This window comes from Stenella coeruleoalba, assembly GCF_951394435.1.
Source record: "Stenella coeruleoalba genome assembly, chromosome: 10".
NCBI lineage: Eukaryota > Metazoa > Chordata > Mammalia > Artiodactyla > Delphinidae > Stenella > Stenella coeruleoalba.
The window spans coordinates 33194499-33212950 of NC_137156.1; the positions used below are offsets into that span (position 1 = coordinate 33194499).

The 18452-nt window shown below is 40.7% G+C and overlaps 1 protein-coding gene across 3 annotated transcripts in view; it reads left to right on the forward strand.

Moving 5' to 3' along the window:
• The window catches only part of XPO5 (exportin 5), a 45961-nt gene that overhangs the window by 11473 nt on the left and 16036 nt on the right, over window positions 1–18452 (forward strand). For all 3 annotated transcript variants that reach the window (XM_079933395.1, XM_079933394.1, XM_079933396.1), the window contains exons 9-20: window positions 1061–1160; window positions 2054–2137; window positions 2754–2879; window positions 3784–3874; window positions 5528–5656; window positions 7214–7332; window positions 8417–8572; window positions 9788–9829; window positions 10154–10243; window positions 11013–11212; window positions 12022–12121; window positions 12966–13147. In XM_079933395.1, coding sequence (XP_079789521.1) covers window positions 1061–1160; window positions 2054–2137; window positions 2754–2879; window positions 3784–3874; window positions 5528–5656; window positions 7214–7332; window positions 8417–8572; window positions 9788–9829; window positions 10154–10243; window positions 11013–11212; window positions 12022–12121; window positions 12966–13147 — 1419 coding nt within the window. The remainder of the gene's footprint in view (window positions 1–1060; window positions 1161–2053; window positions 2138–2753; window positions 2880–3783; window positions 3875–5527; window positions 5657–7213; window positions 7333–8416; window positions 8573–9787; window positions 9830–10153; window positions 10244–11012; window positions 11213–12021; window positions 12122–12965; window positions 13148–18452) is intronic.

Consider the following 18452-nt stretch of genomic DNA (forward strand, 5'->3'; position numbering starts at 1 on the left):
GATTACTAAATCATATGGAAGAGTATGTTTAGTTTTGTAAGAAACTGTCAAACTGTCTTCCAAAGGGGCTGTACCATTTTGCATTCCCACCAACAATGAATGAGAGTTCCTGTTGCTCCACATCCTCACCAGCATTTGGTGTTGTCAGTGTTCTGATTTTGGCTATTCTAATAGGTGTATAGTGCTATCTCGTTTTAATTTGCAATTCCCTGATGACATTTGATGTGGAGCTTGTTTTCATATGTTTATTTCCCATCTGTGTGTCTTCTTTAGTGAGGTGTCTATTAAGGTCTTTGGCCCATTTTTTTTTTTTTTTTTGCGGTACGCGGGCCTCTCACTGTTGTGGCCTCTCCCGTTGCGGAGACGCGCAGGCTCAGTGGCCATGGCTCACGGGCCCAGCCGCTCCGCGGCATGTGGGATCTTCCTGGACCAGGGCACAAACCCGTGTCCCCTGCATCGGCAGGCGGACTCTCAACCACTGCGCCACCAGGGAAGCCCTGGCCCATTTTTTAATCAGATTTTTTTCTTATTGAGTTTTAAAAGTTCTTGTATATTTTGGATAACAGTCTTTTATCAGATGTGTCTTTTGCAAATATTTTCTCCTAGTCTGCCACTTGTGTTTTCATTCTCTTGATTATAGTCCTTTTGATTTTGTCAGTGGTGTAAGGAATTACTGCATGCTCCCCTAGAGATCTCTCTAAGTCCTTCCTCAGTATCAACCAATGTCTTTTTGTGCAGTTTTTATGCATATAAGTATATATATTGCTTTGTGGAGTCATGCTCAGAGTTTACAGTATTATCCCAAAGTACTCAAGGACTGCATTACCCCAAATTAGTGTGTCTCTTGAAGGATGAGATGGCATTGAACCCTATTCCTCATCGATCTTTCAGTGTTTGGTTGGAGGTTTTTGGGTTGGTTTGTTTTTTGATTTTTTTTTTTTAACTTTAATAATCAACTGAAATTTGAATGTTGGAGCACAGACCACATACAGCTCCATTCCAGGGGACTCTCTTTGGTGCTCTTGATGTGCTGCTAATCACACTGTTTTCTCCTCTTCAGGACTGCTGACGGAGGAGGCTTGGTAGAAAAACACTATGTCTTCCTGAAAAGACTCTGTCAGGTGTTGTGTGCGCTGGGCAATCAGCTGTGTGCATTGCTGGTGAGCACCTTCTGGAGAGTTTCAGGGCCATTTGAGGAGAAGATTTAGAAAGTTATATTTGTGGAAGGGGTGACACATGCCGTTGATTTTAGCCTGAGGGGGCATTTCCCTACAGATTATTTCTTATAATTCTATAGATTAAATTATTTTAATTGAGTTTGAATGATATAGATTTTTTTTAACAAATCAATTATTAATGTCAGTAGTAAACATTCACATCTGTTATTCCATCTGTTATAACATCTGACTAAAGTCAATGTTGCTACTCCTGTTCATTTTGGTACTTGTAAAACTTCAGTCTGCCGAGTGCATTACCCTTTAAAGTCCTATTAGGTCATGAAACATTATGGATTTGAATAAAGAACACTTTTCCCAAATCTAAAGGATGTATTATTAGATCATAAAAGAAAACTTTAGTCTGATTGACCTGGAATTAACTGTCTTTAGGGAAATGTTTAATACTCAGTCTTATGTGTTAAAAGGATATTGGTACAGACATCTGCGCTTGATGTTATGCCTTTTTGTGGTGGCTTGAATGGCTAGAGAGGATGGAGCTTCAGACATAAGATGTGTACCGTCAAGTGGTTATTTACTAGGTTAGGTCACAGAGATGTGATTAGAGTAGATCTGAAGAAATATACGGATTTCTGAAATCAATACTCTTGTTTTACTATTTGACCACAGAATAGGTTTTAATGATGATGGTTAGGGAGGTAAAACAGCTTTCCTGTGTTTTAGCCCTTGAAAGGATGCCTTCCTTAGGCCACAAGGAAGTATAAAGTCCTTTCAAACCTGAAATTTTTGAGGGTATAAGTTGTCAGTATTTGTTACTCTACTCTCTACCCTGACCTCCCCATCAACATCGTTAATGTAGTGGTCTTTTTGTCCTACAGGGTGTGGATTCTGATGTAGAAACACCAGCAAACTTTGGAAAATACCTGGAATCTTTTCTGGCTTTCACAACTCATCCAAGTCAGGTAAACTTTATGGAGGTGACTTCTCAAAATTTTAGTTAGATAAATTAAAATCAAGCACTATGGCCTGAAGTAATTAGCAGCTGAAGTATAAAATGTGACTCTTAAGATCCTAGGGAATAACTGTAGTAGCATTTCATTAAGAAAATTGCTGAGTCTTCTTCCTGAGCTAAGCATTACAGTCTAGGTCAGCAGTTACCCCTCAGGTAGTGTCATTCTGATAAGGCTTAATCAGATATGAGGTATGTCCCAGGTGATTTACCACTAAAGACGTTTTAAATACAAAGTCTGATTAATTGTGTTATTATAAAATTAATTTTATCCAGTCCAAGATTTTCCTTGTAATATCATCCTGAGGTTCCTATATCATTTCTTGCATAAAACAGAAAGTAGTAGAATTCAGCTCATACTCCGGGAATTGCACATGACCCAGTCTGTCTTATTAACGTACGGTCCATAGTGAGCAGTCATTACTGCTGTACTACAGTATGGGCAGTTTCAAAGTATTACAGATATTTATTTCCATGGAAAAATATAGTGGATAATTGCTGAGCTAAGTAATAGTCTTGGTATATAAAACCCAAATCCTTAAACTGAGTTTTTTCTTTTTTCCCTTTAGTTTTTGCGCTCTTCAACTCAGATGACTTGGGGAGCCCTCTTCCGCCATGAGATCCTATCCCGTGACCCTTTGCTATTAGCAATAATACCAAAATATCTTCGTGCTTCTATGACTAACTTGGTCAAGGTATGCAGTGGGAATGTAAAACGTGGAATGTCGGTGAATACACATCATAAGACTTAGATGGCATCATTGACAGCCCTGTCTTGGTCACTAAGATCCTTTCCTTGGGCATATTAGTCTTTTATTCCTCAAGAAGAAATATCTACTCTTTCATATTTTGGAGCACTTATATGCCAAGCGTTGGGCTAAGTGCTAGGAAAAAGAGTGATAGGATGAGAGCAGTGACCATGACCATACAATATGATCATTGCTTTTCAGAGGTTAAAAATAGAAAGGATGGTGGAGTCAGGGAGATTCCAAGAGGAAGTAATGTCTGACTTTCTGAAGGCCAAGTGAGGGTCAGGAAGGTGAATGAGAAGGGGACAATGGAAGCAGATTGCTCATTACCTCAATAGAGAGTTGCTTATGAACACTGAGATCTGTTCAAGGCTCTTACAGCTGACAGATGCTTCATCTTGATTTGTAAAATCAGAGAATAGGACCCATTCAAGGGTCCCCTTATTTCCTCAAGGAATTCACCTAGCACGTTGCACACCATCCTCTAGTTCTCTGCCGTCATGGTCTTCAGTACTTTTTGAATGAAATATAAAAAGTTACATGCTTATTTCCAGGGTTCAGCATTTAAGAAGACAAATTGTTTCAATTCTTTTACTTATTGCAAGCTGTATCAGCACTTTGTTTTGGGACATCTTTATAATCAAAGACCTTAAACTAATTCCAGAATTTAATTTTTCCTGAGGAACCTGGAAGAGAGTATCAAATAAAAAACGTTCTCTTTCTACCACTCCCAGGATTATTCCTGCTGGAAGCAAATTGTAGACTTAGGGGTAGACCAGAAGCAGTTATTTATCATCATATATCTCATGAAAACCCTCACCCCCTACCCCAATTATGTTTCTCTTTCCAGATGGGCTTTCCTTCTAAAACAGACAGCCCTAGCTGTGAATACTCTCGATTTGATTTTGATAGCGATGAGGACTTCAATGCTTTCTTCAACTGTGAGTGAATTGGCCTGGAATTTCTTCCAGTCTCAGAATGGCATCTAGTGTTATGAGTCATGGTGCATGGCCCTTCAGGTTCTGTATTAAAGAGCCCCAAGTCTGGACAGCAGCCTGTTTAATCTCCATTTGCACATTGCAGAGAGTGCTGGGATTGTACTTATTCCACACATTGTTTTATCTCTTACACACACACCCCCACAAACATATACACACATACACTGCCTTTGGACATTGAAGTTTAGAGATAGTAACTTAAGGTAAGGCACTCTCATTTTTTTTTATATTCATATATTAGAATTAAATACCATCTTACATTATGGGTCTTTTTTCTAAAAACGAGAGGAAAACCCCACTATTCCTAATTCTGTTCTGGGTTTTCTGTAACTTGGTCCCCCCCACCCCTTTTTTAATAACAACTTTATTGATGTAATTTCTTTGTCATACAGTTCATTCATTTGTAGCATATAATACAGTGGGGTTTTTTTGTATTTTCAGAGTTGTACAACCACAACCACAGTCAATGTTAGGATATCTTCATGACCCCAAGAAACCCTGTAACCATTAGCAGTCATCTCCCAATCCCCTTATCCCTCTCAGCCCTGGAAAAGCACTAATCTACTTTCTATTTCTATCTTTCACCTATTCCGAACATTTCATATAAATGGAATCATACAGTGTGTTGTCTTTGGTAACTGCCTTCTTTTTCTTAGCGTAGTGTTTTAAAAATTCGTCCACGTTGTAGTATGTATCAGTACTTCATTTCTTTTTATTGCCAATAATACTTCATTGTATGGATATACCACATTTTATTCATCTATTGATAAGTTGATAAATACTTGAGTTGTTTCCACATCTTGACTATTAAGAATAATGCTATTATAACATTTGGGTACAAGATTTTTTGTTATTTTTTTAAAATAAATTTATTTACTTATTATTTATTTTGGCTGTGTTGGGTCTTTGTTTCTGTTCACGGGCTTTCTCTAGTTGCAGCAAGCGGGGGCTACTCTTCATTGTGGTATGCGGGCTTCTCATTGCGGTGGCTTCTTTTGTTGTGGAGCGCAGGCTTCAGTAGTTGTGGCTCACGGGCTGTAGAGTGCAGGCTCAGTAGGTTTGGTGCACGGGCTTAGCCGCTCCGCAGCACGTGGGATCTTCCCGGAGCAGGGCTCGAACCCATGTCCCCTGCATCGGCAGGCGGACTCTCAACCACTGCGCCACCAGGGAAGCCCAGTACAAGTTTTTGAGTGGACATATGTTTTTATTTTTCTTGCGCATATGCCTAGGAAGAGAATTACTAGATCATATGGTAATTCCATGTTTAATGTTTTGAGGAGCTGCCAGACCATTTTCTTCAGCAGCCATACCATTTTACATCTGTACCAACCTGATCTCCTCTTAATTCCAACAGAAAGAGGAGACCACTTTTGGTTTGCCGCTTATAGCGTCTAGCTGGTATGGTGGCTTCTTAGAATTTAGTTTTGAAAATTGCTAGATTTGTTAACAAAGCTTTACTGAACATTTGTTAGATTCAGAGCATAAGTCTGCAAAACAAAATCTCTTGAATGTTTTCCTCCTGGGATGGATAAATGAATAAACATTAACTAAGTATCTGTTATATGCGGTTATTGATTCATGTCTTTCTCTTGGCAGCCTCTCGGGCTCAACAAGGAGAAGTAATGAGGTTAGCATGTCGCTTGGATCCCAAGACTAGCTTCCAGATGGCTGGGGAGTGGCTAAAGTATCAACTCTCAACTTCTGTTGATACTGGATCCATGAACTGTAAGACTTCTTTTGTTCTTTTTCCAACTGAACATTAGTGAAGTATTTCTATGTATCAAAACTGTACATAGAAATAAACCTCTGAGCCACATTTCAAAACAGTATGCTAATAGTGTTCAAAAACAGCTTTGCTCACTGCCCCGTTCCATCCTAGAGAGTGAGCCTTTTCACTTGCACGTACAGGCAGAGAAAGCAGATATAATACCAGATTTTAACTCTGTTTAAATTAGGGTAAAACCATGACCCTATCGGTTTTGCCTTCATTTTTCTTTTCTAACAGAGTCAACAGTTGTTTATTGTTGATTTTATTACTTCACCTCAGGCAGCATCTAACAAACATGTCTAGACCTAACTTTTTAAAGCTTTTCAACCAAGTTCTTGCATGGCATTTCTCTTAAACTCGGAAAAAATGACTTGTTAGTCGGGCACAACAAGCAGTGCAGGGGTTTCCCATATCGCTCAGCCCCCTCAGAGCCTTTGGGAAATGCCACTTTATTTAAAATCAAAATAACCCCCCTCTACCCAAAAGCATAAGCTAGGTAACTTCTCAGTGCTCTGTATCTTCTGTCTGTCATCTTATTAACGCAGGCAGTGGGTGAGAGGATTGTAAGGAAAGGGTGTAAGTCACTGCTTTGGAAAAAGTCCACACTATGGTCAGTTACCAAGTACACTAGTTACTTGACATTCATGGGATTTAACATTCAGTTTTATGTGTTCACAGTTGACTGTAAAGGTCCCTGGTATCTAGTAACTTGAAGGTTTGCAGAGGCCCAAATATGTTGTACCAAGATGAAGCTAGTAAATGTGGGCACTGTACGGAAGCAAGAAAAGTAATTTGTAATTCGTTTCGCGGGGGCCTTGCTGTCTAAGTGACGCGCTTTGATGATACTTGTGGGGCTTTTTCTTTTCTTTGTTTTCATATTTTGGTCGCGCCATGTGGCTTGCGGGATCTCAGTTCCCTGACCAGGGATCGAACCTGGGTCACGGCAGTGACGGCACCAAATCCTAACCACCAGGCCACCAGGGAACTTGATGATACTTGTGAACTTGGAGGGTGGCACAGTTCTCTGCACAGGGGCCTTGCAGTTGTCATGAGGCTACTGGGTGTGAACAGCATTTTGTATCTTACAGCAATTCCTTGTTGGAAAGATTCTTTATGGTCTTAGATATCATAATTATTTAGATTCCCATGGACAGATTATGAAAGGGGGGGGAAATTAATTAATATTTCTCAATTGGCCAGGCACTGGTTTTGATGCTTACATGTATATTCTCATTCAGTACTTAAACTGGCTTTACAGACAAGGCTCACAAAGGTGAATTTAGACAGTTTGTTTTTAGAGGTAGAGGCAGGATAGGGATCCCTTTCTGCTTCCTTTTCTTTTCCCAGGCTGAGAAGGGTTAGATTACCTTGTTCCTTCAACTGTGAAATTACCTAGTGGTTTCTACAGCCCCGTGGTCTCTGTCTTCTGTGATCCTACAGTGTTTATAAGTGCGTGCGTGCGTGCGTGCGTGTGTGCGTGTGTGTATGTGTTTTAAAACCCTGTTCCCCTGCAGCTGGAACTGGAGAAGGCAGCCTCTGCTCCATCTTCTCACCTTCATTTGTGCAGTGGGAAGCCATGACCTTTTTTTTGGAAAGTGTGATCAACCAGATGTTTCGAACATTAGATAAAGAAGTAAGTAATTGTTTATTGTGCTGATTGCATAACAATTTTGATCTTTTTAAAATTATTATTCATTTATTTATTTGGTTGCGCCAGGTCTTAGTTGCAGCAGGCGGGCTCCATAGTTGCGGCTCGCCGGTTTCTTAGTTGTGGCATGCGAACTCTTGGTAGCAGCATGCATCTGGGATCTAGTTCCCTGAACAGGGATCGAACCTGGGCCCCCTGCATTGGGAGCGCAGAGTCTTAACCACTGCGCCACCAGGGAAGTCCCCAGTTTTGATGTTCTTAAAATTGGCAGTGGGATAGGAAAATATGTGAGTGTGCATCTTACAGAAGAGGAAACTGAGATTCGGAGAGGGTAAATAACATGCTCAAGGTCAAATAGCTAATAATTAGAGCTGGGACCCAAATTAGGTCTCTCTGACTTTAAGCCCCGCGGTGTTTAGTATTCGTTTTAGGGGATAATAAGATGAGCCTGATAGTACAGTGAACCACAGGTAGGGTAACTATTATAGGGAGGACAGTGATGGAAGCCTTGAATTGGAAAATCTCAGAGATACCTGCCAATTGATGGCAAATTGACCAGACTATTCATGATGGCTGATCTGTGTCCCTCTTTCCTGAATAATCTGATTAAACCAGATAACAGCATATACTATATTAACTGTGTTAATTAGATTAAAAATAATTGGATCACTTATTTTGGGGTAATTCGTCTTAACTCATTCTAGGTTAGTTGTAGAAAGAATCTAAGTCCCTTGAAGATCAGTGAAATGCAGTGCTTTTTCTCATAAATGGCTTATTAACAAATTAGATCTTAGGATCATTAACTCCATCTGTTTTTATATTCACTTCAGTTTGAAATGATGGCATTCTGAGTTTGTTCAATTTCTAGTCGTAGGTAATGCTACATCCCTAATAATGGCAGCATCATTTGTGGAAAATTTTAATAACATGGGGTAATGCTTAGAATTTTAAGGGTTAAGAAGCACTATATAAAACCATATGTGACAACCATGTTTATATAGAGTGTGAAGGAAATTTAGCAAACGTGGTTTTCAGTTATGTCAACCTCCTTTTCATGTCTGTATCACAGGAAATTCCTATTAATGATGGAGTAGAGCTATTGCAGATGGTCCTGAACTTTGACACCAAGGATCCCCTCATCCTGTCCTGTGTCCTCACTAATGTCTCAGCACTCTTTCCGTTTGTCACCTACAGACCAGAGTTCCTGCCCCAGGTCTTCTCTAAGGTAAACTCCCTCTCCTTTGTAAACTTTATTTTGGCATTTCTAAGCTAGTTATTTTTTGTAACTGTTCTTGTAAGTATATGAGACAAGCTAATGAACAGCTCTTTATTCATTTGTCAGATATTTACTCAGTACTTAATGTGGACCGGGCACCATGCTAGTAGGAATGCGTTGTCCTTTACTACCTCTCTGTTTGGGGAGAAAGGCACATAGACAGATGCGGTACCTACGTGGCATTGCAGTTAGTAGACATGTACACTGAGATGGAAAAGAGTACCTGAAGGAGGAGGTATCAATGTGTGCTGTCAGGTTGGGAGGTGATTTGTAAGAGGAAAGGTTTTGGAGTCCAGTTGAGGTGACTAGTGAGAGGTGAAGCACCACCTGAGTGAGAATATTGGACCAGGAGGAGGGAAGGAGTAAGGCAGAGAAGGGGTGAGTTCTGTTTTGCAGGACTAGGTTTGAAGTATACATATAATATCTCAGTGGAGACATCTCGTGCTAAACTGGCTATTGGAGGTTAAAGGTCTAGATTCAGAAAATTACGAGAGAAAATTAAGGCATCGCCATCATAGAAATGCCAATAGTAGAGGTGAAGCCCTAGCAAAAAGGAGTTTTATGTAGCGTTGGACATGTAGCTCAAGCAGAGAAGCCCGACAGTCACCATAATTGAGGAAGAAGCCCTCAAAGAACAAGAAACGGGATGGCCAGAGAGATGGAGAAAATGTTGTGTTACAAAGTCCAGGAGAACTTCAAAAATGTGGACTCATTTGTTGCCACAGAAATTCTTTAAGAATTGGAGAGTGTCCATTGGGTTCCTCTAGACCTTTGTCAGCGTGTTATTCCATCATAGTGGCTAGGGCAGCAGTCACATTGCATTGGGTTAAGGAGTAAGTGGGAAGTTATGAAATGGAATCAGGGAGAGTAGACCACTCAACTTTTAACAAAAAGTGGGGAGATGTGACCATGGCTGAGTTCTTGGGTGATAGCCTAGATTGTTCTGGGATTCTGTGGCCTTTATCTTCGTAAAGTGTTTGCTGGTAAAATCGTGAATCTCAAGCCTCTTGCAGTTATCCGAGAAAATGAACATCTGAAACTTTGTAATGCCAGTTGAAAACCTTTTTGTTACCGTATTGTTTGCACTTTAGGGATTTTGTTAGAAACTTCGTAAAATACTTTATGCATTTGGTACTGATGAGTGACCTTTTTTCTTCCCCTTAGCTATTTTCATCTGTCACTTTTGAAACTGTTGAGGAAAGTAAGGTAAGATCATTAATTCAGCCTACCAATTCTAACTTCTTAAGAACAAAAATGTGAATACCCAACACTTAGTGTAGATTTTTCTAATACGCAAACGGGGTTAATAAAGGTAGGAGATAGTCATATGATGGGCTGTTTTGCACTAGAGATACTCTAGGACAAACAGTCAACATGTGGATTCTTGCTAACTATAAATATCACTTGATTATACTCCCCTAGCTGTGAAAATTGTGAATTTACCTCTGAAGGAGATATTTACATGATTCTCTGCAGCATCTGTTAGTTATATTAAAAGTAGCTTTAAGTTTATCGAATATCTCTTCCCAGGCACCCAGGACCCGGGCGGTGAGGAATGTGAGGAGACATGCTTGTTCCTCCATCATCAAGATGTGTCGTGACTACCCCCAGCTCGTGCTGGTAAGCCCTGGACTCTGTTCAGGTAGCCACTGAGACATGCTGAGTTTGGGTACATTTCTCTATAAATCCACACCTAATTATACCTCCCATAAGGTTGGTCTTCCCCAACTCCAGAGTTACTCAGTGAAGTTTAGAAATGCAAATATATTGCCTCAGAATGAATTTTTCTCTTCCACATGGATGACCACGTTTTCCCTGTCAGTGTACACCTCTTTACCGTGCTATGTGTGTTGTTCTTAACCACCACTGCCAAGTGATGTGCCTAGTCTTGAGAGAAGCCAGCTGCAAACCCCAGCCTTTTTTGGAGGGTTTCTGTAAGAAGTTTAGCACTACTCCAGATAACAAATTAACCAAAGATTTCTTCTCTGAATACACAGCAGTTATTTGTGTGTGTCTGTCTGTCTCTCTCCCCATCTCCCTCCTTTTCTCTCTCTCTCTCTATAAAATATATATACATAAGTATAAATGTATAGAAAACAAACTGATCTTTGTCCATGGAAATACTGTAAAAGTTGATATAGAAATAAAAGACAGATGTTTTTCACAGTTGGAGAGTCGGAAAGCACAGTCACCCAAATACTCAAACCTAAATTGCCTTGCCTGTTCAGCCACAAGAAGAGTGTTGTAATTAAATTATTAAGTGACAGTCTTATTGGCCTGACTGTCCTGGAAGTGTCTTCATCCTCTTTTTTACCTTCCTTGAGTGACCCACCACGCCTTGAAACTCAGACCTTCACCACCTCTGGGTTTTTTTCTTTGTGAAATGCAGCCCAATTTTGACATGCTGTATAACCACGTGAAGCAGCTCCTCTCCAATGAGCTGCTCCTGACACAGATGGAGAAGTGTGCCCTCATGGAAGCCCTGGTTCTCATTAGTAACCAGTTCAAGAACTACGAGCGTCAGAAGGTGTTTCTGGAGGAGCTGATGGCACCCGTGGCCAGCATCTGGCTTTCTGAAGACATGCACAGGTAGGGGAGATCCTCTGCCCTTGACCTTGACTGCACTTGAGTACCCATTCTCTTCTAAGACTATGTCCGGGGTCGGGGTGTAAGGATATCGAGGTGTAGTGGCACTATCAGTGATAGCTGAAGGCCTCTAAAGCAGGGGTCCCCACCCCCCCGGGCCACAGACCGGTACTGGTCCGCTGCCTGTTAGCAACTGGGCTGCACAGCAGGAGGTGAGCGGCAGAGGAGAGCTTCATCACCGCTCCCCATCGCTCGCATTACCGCCTGAACCATCCCCCATACGCCCCCGACCCCGGGTCTGTGGAAAAATTGTCTTCCACGAAACCAGTCCCTGTGGTGCCAAAGAGGTGGCACCGCTGCTCTAAAAGCAGTCTTGTAAGTGAAGTGCCGAAAACATCACCTTGCTCTGCAGAGGCGTAGGAACAGAGACGAAATGACTAAGATGGATAGTGTGGGTTGGAACGCCAGAGTGAGGTCTGCTGTGGTGTCTAGTTGCAGCTTCAGCACATGTAAAGAAGTGAGAACAGCCAGTAGGGCCGTACAAAGTAGGAGCTGCACAGACACCCCTCTGTGCCCACACAGCCTTCTCAAGCTCGTACCCTTTTTGATTCTTAAAGTGTCACTAATAACATTTAGAAGTGGGAAGAGAAGTTAATAAATCTTCATATGACAGCTGACAGTTTGATTAGATTCCTCTCACTGTAACAACTGCTCTTTGGGGGTCAAATAATCACAGCTTATTAGCTCTTGAGGAAGAAACTATCCTTGCTTAAAATCATGCTGTAACTTGTCTTTCCCCCACCAACCTTTAGAGTGCTGTCAGATGTTGATGCTTTTATTGCCTATGTGGGTGCAGATCGGACAAGCTGTGACCCAGGCCTGGAGGATCCCTGTGGCTTAAACCGTGCACGAGTGAGTAAGCCTCTCCTGGGATAGGGAGGGTGCGTAGGCCACAGGTAGGAGTAGGGTGTTGTCATTTGTCCAGGTTCTCGTAGACTTACGTTTTTTTGTGTACGAGCAAGAAATCTGGGAGTCTCCACTTCCGTTAGTGTCTCCTTTCTTTTCTTCTTTAGTCTTAAATTCTTGAGTTAGTTCTCACAGCAGAGCAGGTGGTCTTTTCTATGAAATCATTATTTTGGCTTTAAGGATCTGTAAATAGCTTGGAGGACTGAAGGTGTAATGAGGAAGTAGGTCAGAACTTGGTCAGCAGGGTGGGTTCTCCCTGCCTTTGCTCTCTGGGAAGTAAAGTCCTAAATGGTGGCGTAACTTGCAAACCTGAGATTTTCCAGTTCTTTGCTTGCTATTCAAATAAGCATTGTTCCTGGCTCCATAACGGCAAAAGTCTTATTAATTAACCTGGCAAGTAGTCAATTGGTAGAAAGTACTATGAGTGAGGATTAGGGCAAAATCTTTGAAGGCCCAAACAACTCAAAAACAAGATGAAATGTTGGCAGGGTGAATACTGTTTTGAAGTATGTCCAAGCCACCTTCTAATTGGGGTCCTGTAAGCCTCTGGAAGGATATCCTCATGAAAGGGAAGCTTTTAGAGCCTACCACTGGTCCTGAAGATGGCATTGAAAGGATCCCTTTTGGACTTGACCTTAAAGGAAGGGACAGGGATGGGGGTGGGGGGGGGCGTCTTTTCCTTTTGTCCAACTTCTATGTCATCTTTGCCGTAATCTTGCAAATATCTAATAGCACTTTTGTCTTTTCTTCCCCTTTTATATTTACCTTTCATTTTTATGTTTTTCTGTAGATGAGCTTTTGTGTGTATAGCATTCTGGGTGTTGTGAAACGAACTTGCTGGCCCACTGACCTAGAAGAGGCCAAAGCTGGGGGATTTGTGGTGGGTTATACACCGCCTGGAAATCCAATCTTCCGTAACCCCTGCACAGAACAGATTCTGAAACTTCTTGACAATTTGCTTGCCCTTATAAGGTGAGTCAGAATAATGGTTTTTCTCTGTTGTATTTTTGCCTTAAAAATCTCAAAAGCTTAATCTGTTTATACTTCTTCAGGTCATATGGTGGTAAATAAGAGATTAGGTCTTGTTTCGTTCTAGAGGGACTCTCCTTTTTAAAAGTAACATGGACTCTCACTTTTTTTGTTGTTGTTGTTGTTATAATTTTATTTTATTTATTTTTGGCTGCGTTGGGTCTTCGTTTCTGTGCGCGGGCTTTCTCTAGTTGTGGCAAGCAGGGGCTACTCTTCGTTGCGGTGCGCAGGCTTCTCATTGCGGTGGCTTCTTGTTGCAGAGCATGGGCTCTAGGTGCACAGGCTTCAGTAGTTGTGGCTCACAGACTCTAGAGCATGGGCTCAGTAGTTGTGGCACATTGGCTTAGTTGCTTAGTGGGATATTCCCAGACAGGGCTCGAACCCGAGCCAATGTCCCCTGCATTGGCAGGCGGATTCTTAACCACTGTGCCACCAGGGAAGCACCGGCTCTCACTTTTATAAGTCTTGCATCCCAAGTGAGCACGTGGGGGCTAATCTCAAAATGGCTTTTCTCATTTTGAGCCTCCTCTGTGTTCTTTTACTTCTTTATATTTCATTTCTACTTTTTACTTTGTTTCATTTGGTCTAAAGTTCTGCCACTAAAGGAATTGTTCATTGGGAGCAGGGCAGTTGCTTTCTGTAGTGGTGCTTTTCTGGGTCAGGTATTCAGACGAGCTAATCTGAATTTATCGGTAGTGACTGTGTTCTCAAATGGACCAAACATCCAGTGGCTGAACATGCCAAAGGAAGGCATGATACGTGCTGCACATCAGAGTCCTAGGTTTTTACTTCTCAAAGCTGAGTCCTCAGACCAGCAGCATCAGCAGTCACCTGAGAGCTTGTTTAAAATGCAGTATTAGGGCTTCACCCCAGACATACTAAATCGGAATCTGCATTTTAACAAGATCCCCAGGTTGTTTGTGTGCACATTAAAGGTTCAGAACCACTGTTATACATCACATGAGCTAATATAATCAAGCGGAAGTAGGCCAAGTCTAGGCTTGTTGGTTACTCACTATATGTTTGATGATTCAGGGATAGATGCTGTCTACAGTGAAAGAAAGTCTTTGGAGAGAATCAGTTTTTTACTGGCCAAAGCAAAATTTGATTGCTTTTTACATCTCCTAGTGTTTCTGAGTTCAGGTTAGAGCTCTGCTCCACTGTTTTTTGGCCTCTTACCCAGGGTGTTAGAGCGGAGTCTCAACTGAGTAAACCAAATTTACTCAACATAAGTAAATCAAATTGCTCATGTCTCAGGGATGCTCTGCTGACAACAGACACCCTGGACCATATGCTTAAGAATCCAAGGTTTTAAGTTAATGTTGACCAAATTGGAGGGCTGGAGTGTCTGAACAAGTTGTCATTGTGGACATGTCTATGGAAATAGACAATACTTTGCTCTGATTTCAAAAGGAGGAAAAAGATTTGAAAAAGAAGTATGGGTTACATGTTGAGAGGGTAGTAAAATATTTAGTCAAGGAAAAGTTTGTCTCCATATTGATGTTTTTAAGACCAAAAGGATCTTCTGTAGTTTAGAGAAATGTGAAAGTGATGAAGTCAGATAGCAACAGACTCACTGACTTTTTAGGCCTGTGGCCAGAGTCCCTGTGGTGGGAACCTAGACCTGGAAACAAGGTTCATCCCTGGTTAGGTGAGGAGACAAGAGATTGTCATCTTGATATTTTCCTAAGAGTACAACACTTTTGGAAAATCCCAGAGTCAATCGAAAGGTATTTTGAAAAATGCTGACCGTAGTTAATGGAGTAGTTAGATTCCCTGAGTAGTGTGCAGCTGGAGCTGTTAGAGTTTTGTCTGGTTTTCGTAGTAAGTTTTATCTTGAAGTATAGTGTTAGGGGTACAAATATACATAAGAAAAGGACACAAATTGTGAGTGCAGGTAGATGAATTTTGACAAAGTGGACACCTCCATGTAATCAGCATCCAGGTCAAGAAACGACCTTGCCAGCACGTCTTTTCAGTCCTGTGCGCCCCCCAAGGGTAACCACTATTCTAACTTACCTTCCCAGCACCTCTTTTCAGTCCTGCGCGCCCCTCAGGGGTAACCACTCTTCTAACTTTAACATTTTGCCTGGTTTTTTGAGCTTTAATAAATGGAGTCAAAAGCATGCACTCTTTTGTGCCTTGGCTTCTCTTGTGTAATATTATGTTTGTGAGCTCATCCGTGTTATTGCATGTAGTTGTGGCTTGTTCATTCTCATTGGTGGGATGGTATTCCATTGTGTGAGTGCTGCTGTTAACATTCTTACAAATGTTTTTTGGTGTATGCATGATTTCTGTTGGGTAGGAGCAGAATCCTACATGTAGAAGTAGAATTCCTGTTTATAAGGTATGCATATTTTCAGTTTTCATAGATAGAATCAAATAGTTTTCTAAAGTGGTGTACTAGTTTACATTCCTACCAGTTTGTGTATTAACTCCTTGTTATAAAACTCCTGTTTTAACTCCTTGTCAAACAAAGTCTGATAATCGAAGGTGTTAGAGCTGTACTGTCTAGTATGGTAGCCACTAGCCACATGTGGCTGGCTACTGAGCGCTTGAAATATGGCTAGTCTGAATTGAGATAAACTGTAGGCGTAAAACACACACTATATTTTGAAAACTTAGTACAAAAAATGTAAAAATATCTCTAATTTTTATATTGCTAACATATTGAAATGATTTTTTGATGTGTTGGGTTAAATAAAAAGATAATTTAACCTGTTTCTTTTCACTTTTTAAGTTTGGCTGGTTAGAAAATTTTAAATGGCTTATGTGGCTTACATTTTATTTCTATTGCACGGTGTGTTCTTAGTGGGTTAGGGTGGAAGATAGTTGTGGGGAGCAGAATTCTCTGGTTCTCAGAAGGTTCATTATTATCATTCATTATCTGTTTAGAATAACACCTTTTCTGTTAACTTAAAGTTTGTTACATTGTTTCCAGATATCTTCTATATGTTTTATTGGAATCTTTGTATGTGGGAAGTCTTGTTTAGCATAGCGATTGTACTTTTTTTTTTTGGTTTGATATATGTATATATTGTGAAATGATTACCACAGTAGGTTTAGTTAACACCCATCAGGTCACATAGTTACACATATTTTTTCTTGTGATGAGAACTTTTAAGATCTCTCTTAGCAACTTTCAAATACACAATACAGTATTAACTATAGTCAGTGTGCTGTATATATTACATCTCCAGAACTTACTTACCTTTTTAACTGAAGTCTGTACCTTTGACCGCCTTCGCCCATTTCCCCCACCCTCATCTCCCTCCTCGGGCAACCATCAAACTGTTCTGTTTCTATGAGTTTGTTTTTTTTGATTCAACGTACAAGTAAGATCATACTGTATTTGTCTTTCAGTGTCTGATGTGTTTCACTTAGCATAATGCCCTCAAGGTCCATCACATTATCACAAATAGCAAGATTTTCTCCTCTGTTATGGCTGAATAATATATAGCTGTGTGTATGGCAATTACATTCTTAGTTTGTGATACTAAGAATATTTCAGATAGGTACAGACTGCAGAACTTAAAACTTTTATCACTTGATTGTCTTTTTCTTTGCCAATGCAATAACTAGTTCCTCTTAATGTGGAATCATAGTGCTCTAACTTGCAAGTGTGTCAGGAAAGGTGATATTTCAGGAACCTGAATGTTACTAGGGCTTGTAGGACTCCCTGGAGCCATAGATACGAGAGCAGTATGTACTGAGTCCTTCCATTACTTGTGAGTTACAGGTGCAGCCACCATGGTGCCACCTCCTTGGCGAAGGGGAGGAGGAGGAGAGGAGACTATACAGAATACAAGATTTTGTTGTACCATCAGGGACATTTGACATATGATGTGTTATATTTTTTAAACTATATCTTGGGATCACAGTCACACTTAATTAAAGAATAAAAATAAAAAACATCTCATCTGTTCCCCATCAAATTTAAGACTATGAATTTCTTTTCAAGAAGAACTGATTTGGGGTTTCCCTGATGATGCAGTGGATAAGAATCTGCCTGCCAGTGCAGAGGACACGGGTTCGATCCCTGGTCCGGGAAGATCCCACATGCTGCGGAGCAACTAAGCCTGTGCACCACAACTACTGAGCCTGAGCTCTAGAGCCTGTGAGCCACAACTACTGAAGCCTGCGTGCCTAGAGCCCGTGCTGCACAACAAGAGAGGCCACCGCAATGAGAAGCCCGCTCACCACAATTAAGAGTAGCCCCCGCTCGCAGCAACTAGATGAATCCTGCATGCAGCAACGAAGACCCAACACAGCCAGTAAATAAATAAATAAATAAATAGGAAAAAAGCTCTATTTTAAAAAAAAAGGACTGATTTTTATCAGAGATCATTTCATAGTATTAGACATGTTCCCAAACAACCAAGAAAAACTTAATTCAGAAACTAAAAAGTTGGCAAATCGCAGTTTTTAAAAGTAAATGGCACCACTTACTAACCCTTGAGCTCCACACAGCAGGAGGTAAGGGCTAAGGCAGAGTTATGGATAGCCTCACAGAATACAAGCAGATTGAATCCAACAGCATGTTATAAGGATTATACACTATGACCAAGTGGGATTTATCTCAAGGATATAAGAGTGGTTCAACATACAAAAATAAATCAGCATAGTACACCGTATTAATAGAACAAAGGAAAAAAACCCACTTGACCATCTTAATTGACACAGAAAAAGCATTTGACAGAATCCAGCACCCTCTCATGATAAAAACACTCAGCAAACTAGGACTAGAAGGGAGTTCAAAAACTACTCCTGCTAATAAATAAATTCAACGAAGTTATAGGATACAAGATCATCATACAAAAATCAGTTGTGTTCTTATACACCAGCAATGAATGATCCCAAAAGGAAATTAAGAAAATAATTCCATATACAATAGCATTCAAAAGAATAAAGTACCCAGGAATAAATTTAACCAAGGATATGAAAGACTTATACACTGAAAACTAAAAAACACTCTGGAATTAAAGATGACCTAAATGAAAAGGCATCCTGTATTCATGAATTGAAAGACTTACGTTCGTTAAGATGGAAACATTACTCAAAGCAATCTACAGATTGAATGCAGCCCCTGTTAAAATTCCAACAGTGGGGATTCCCTAGTGGTCCAGTGGTTAGGATTCCAAGCGTTTCCACTGCAGGGGGCACAGGTTCAATCCATGGTCAGGGAACTAAGATCCCTCATGCTGTGCAGCACAGCAGATACATACATACATACGTACATACATTTAAA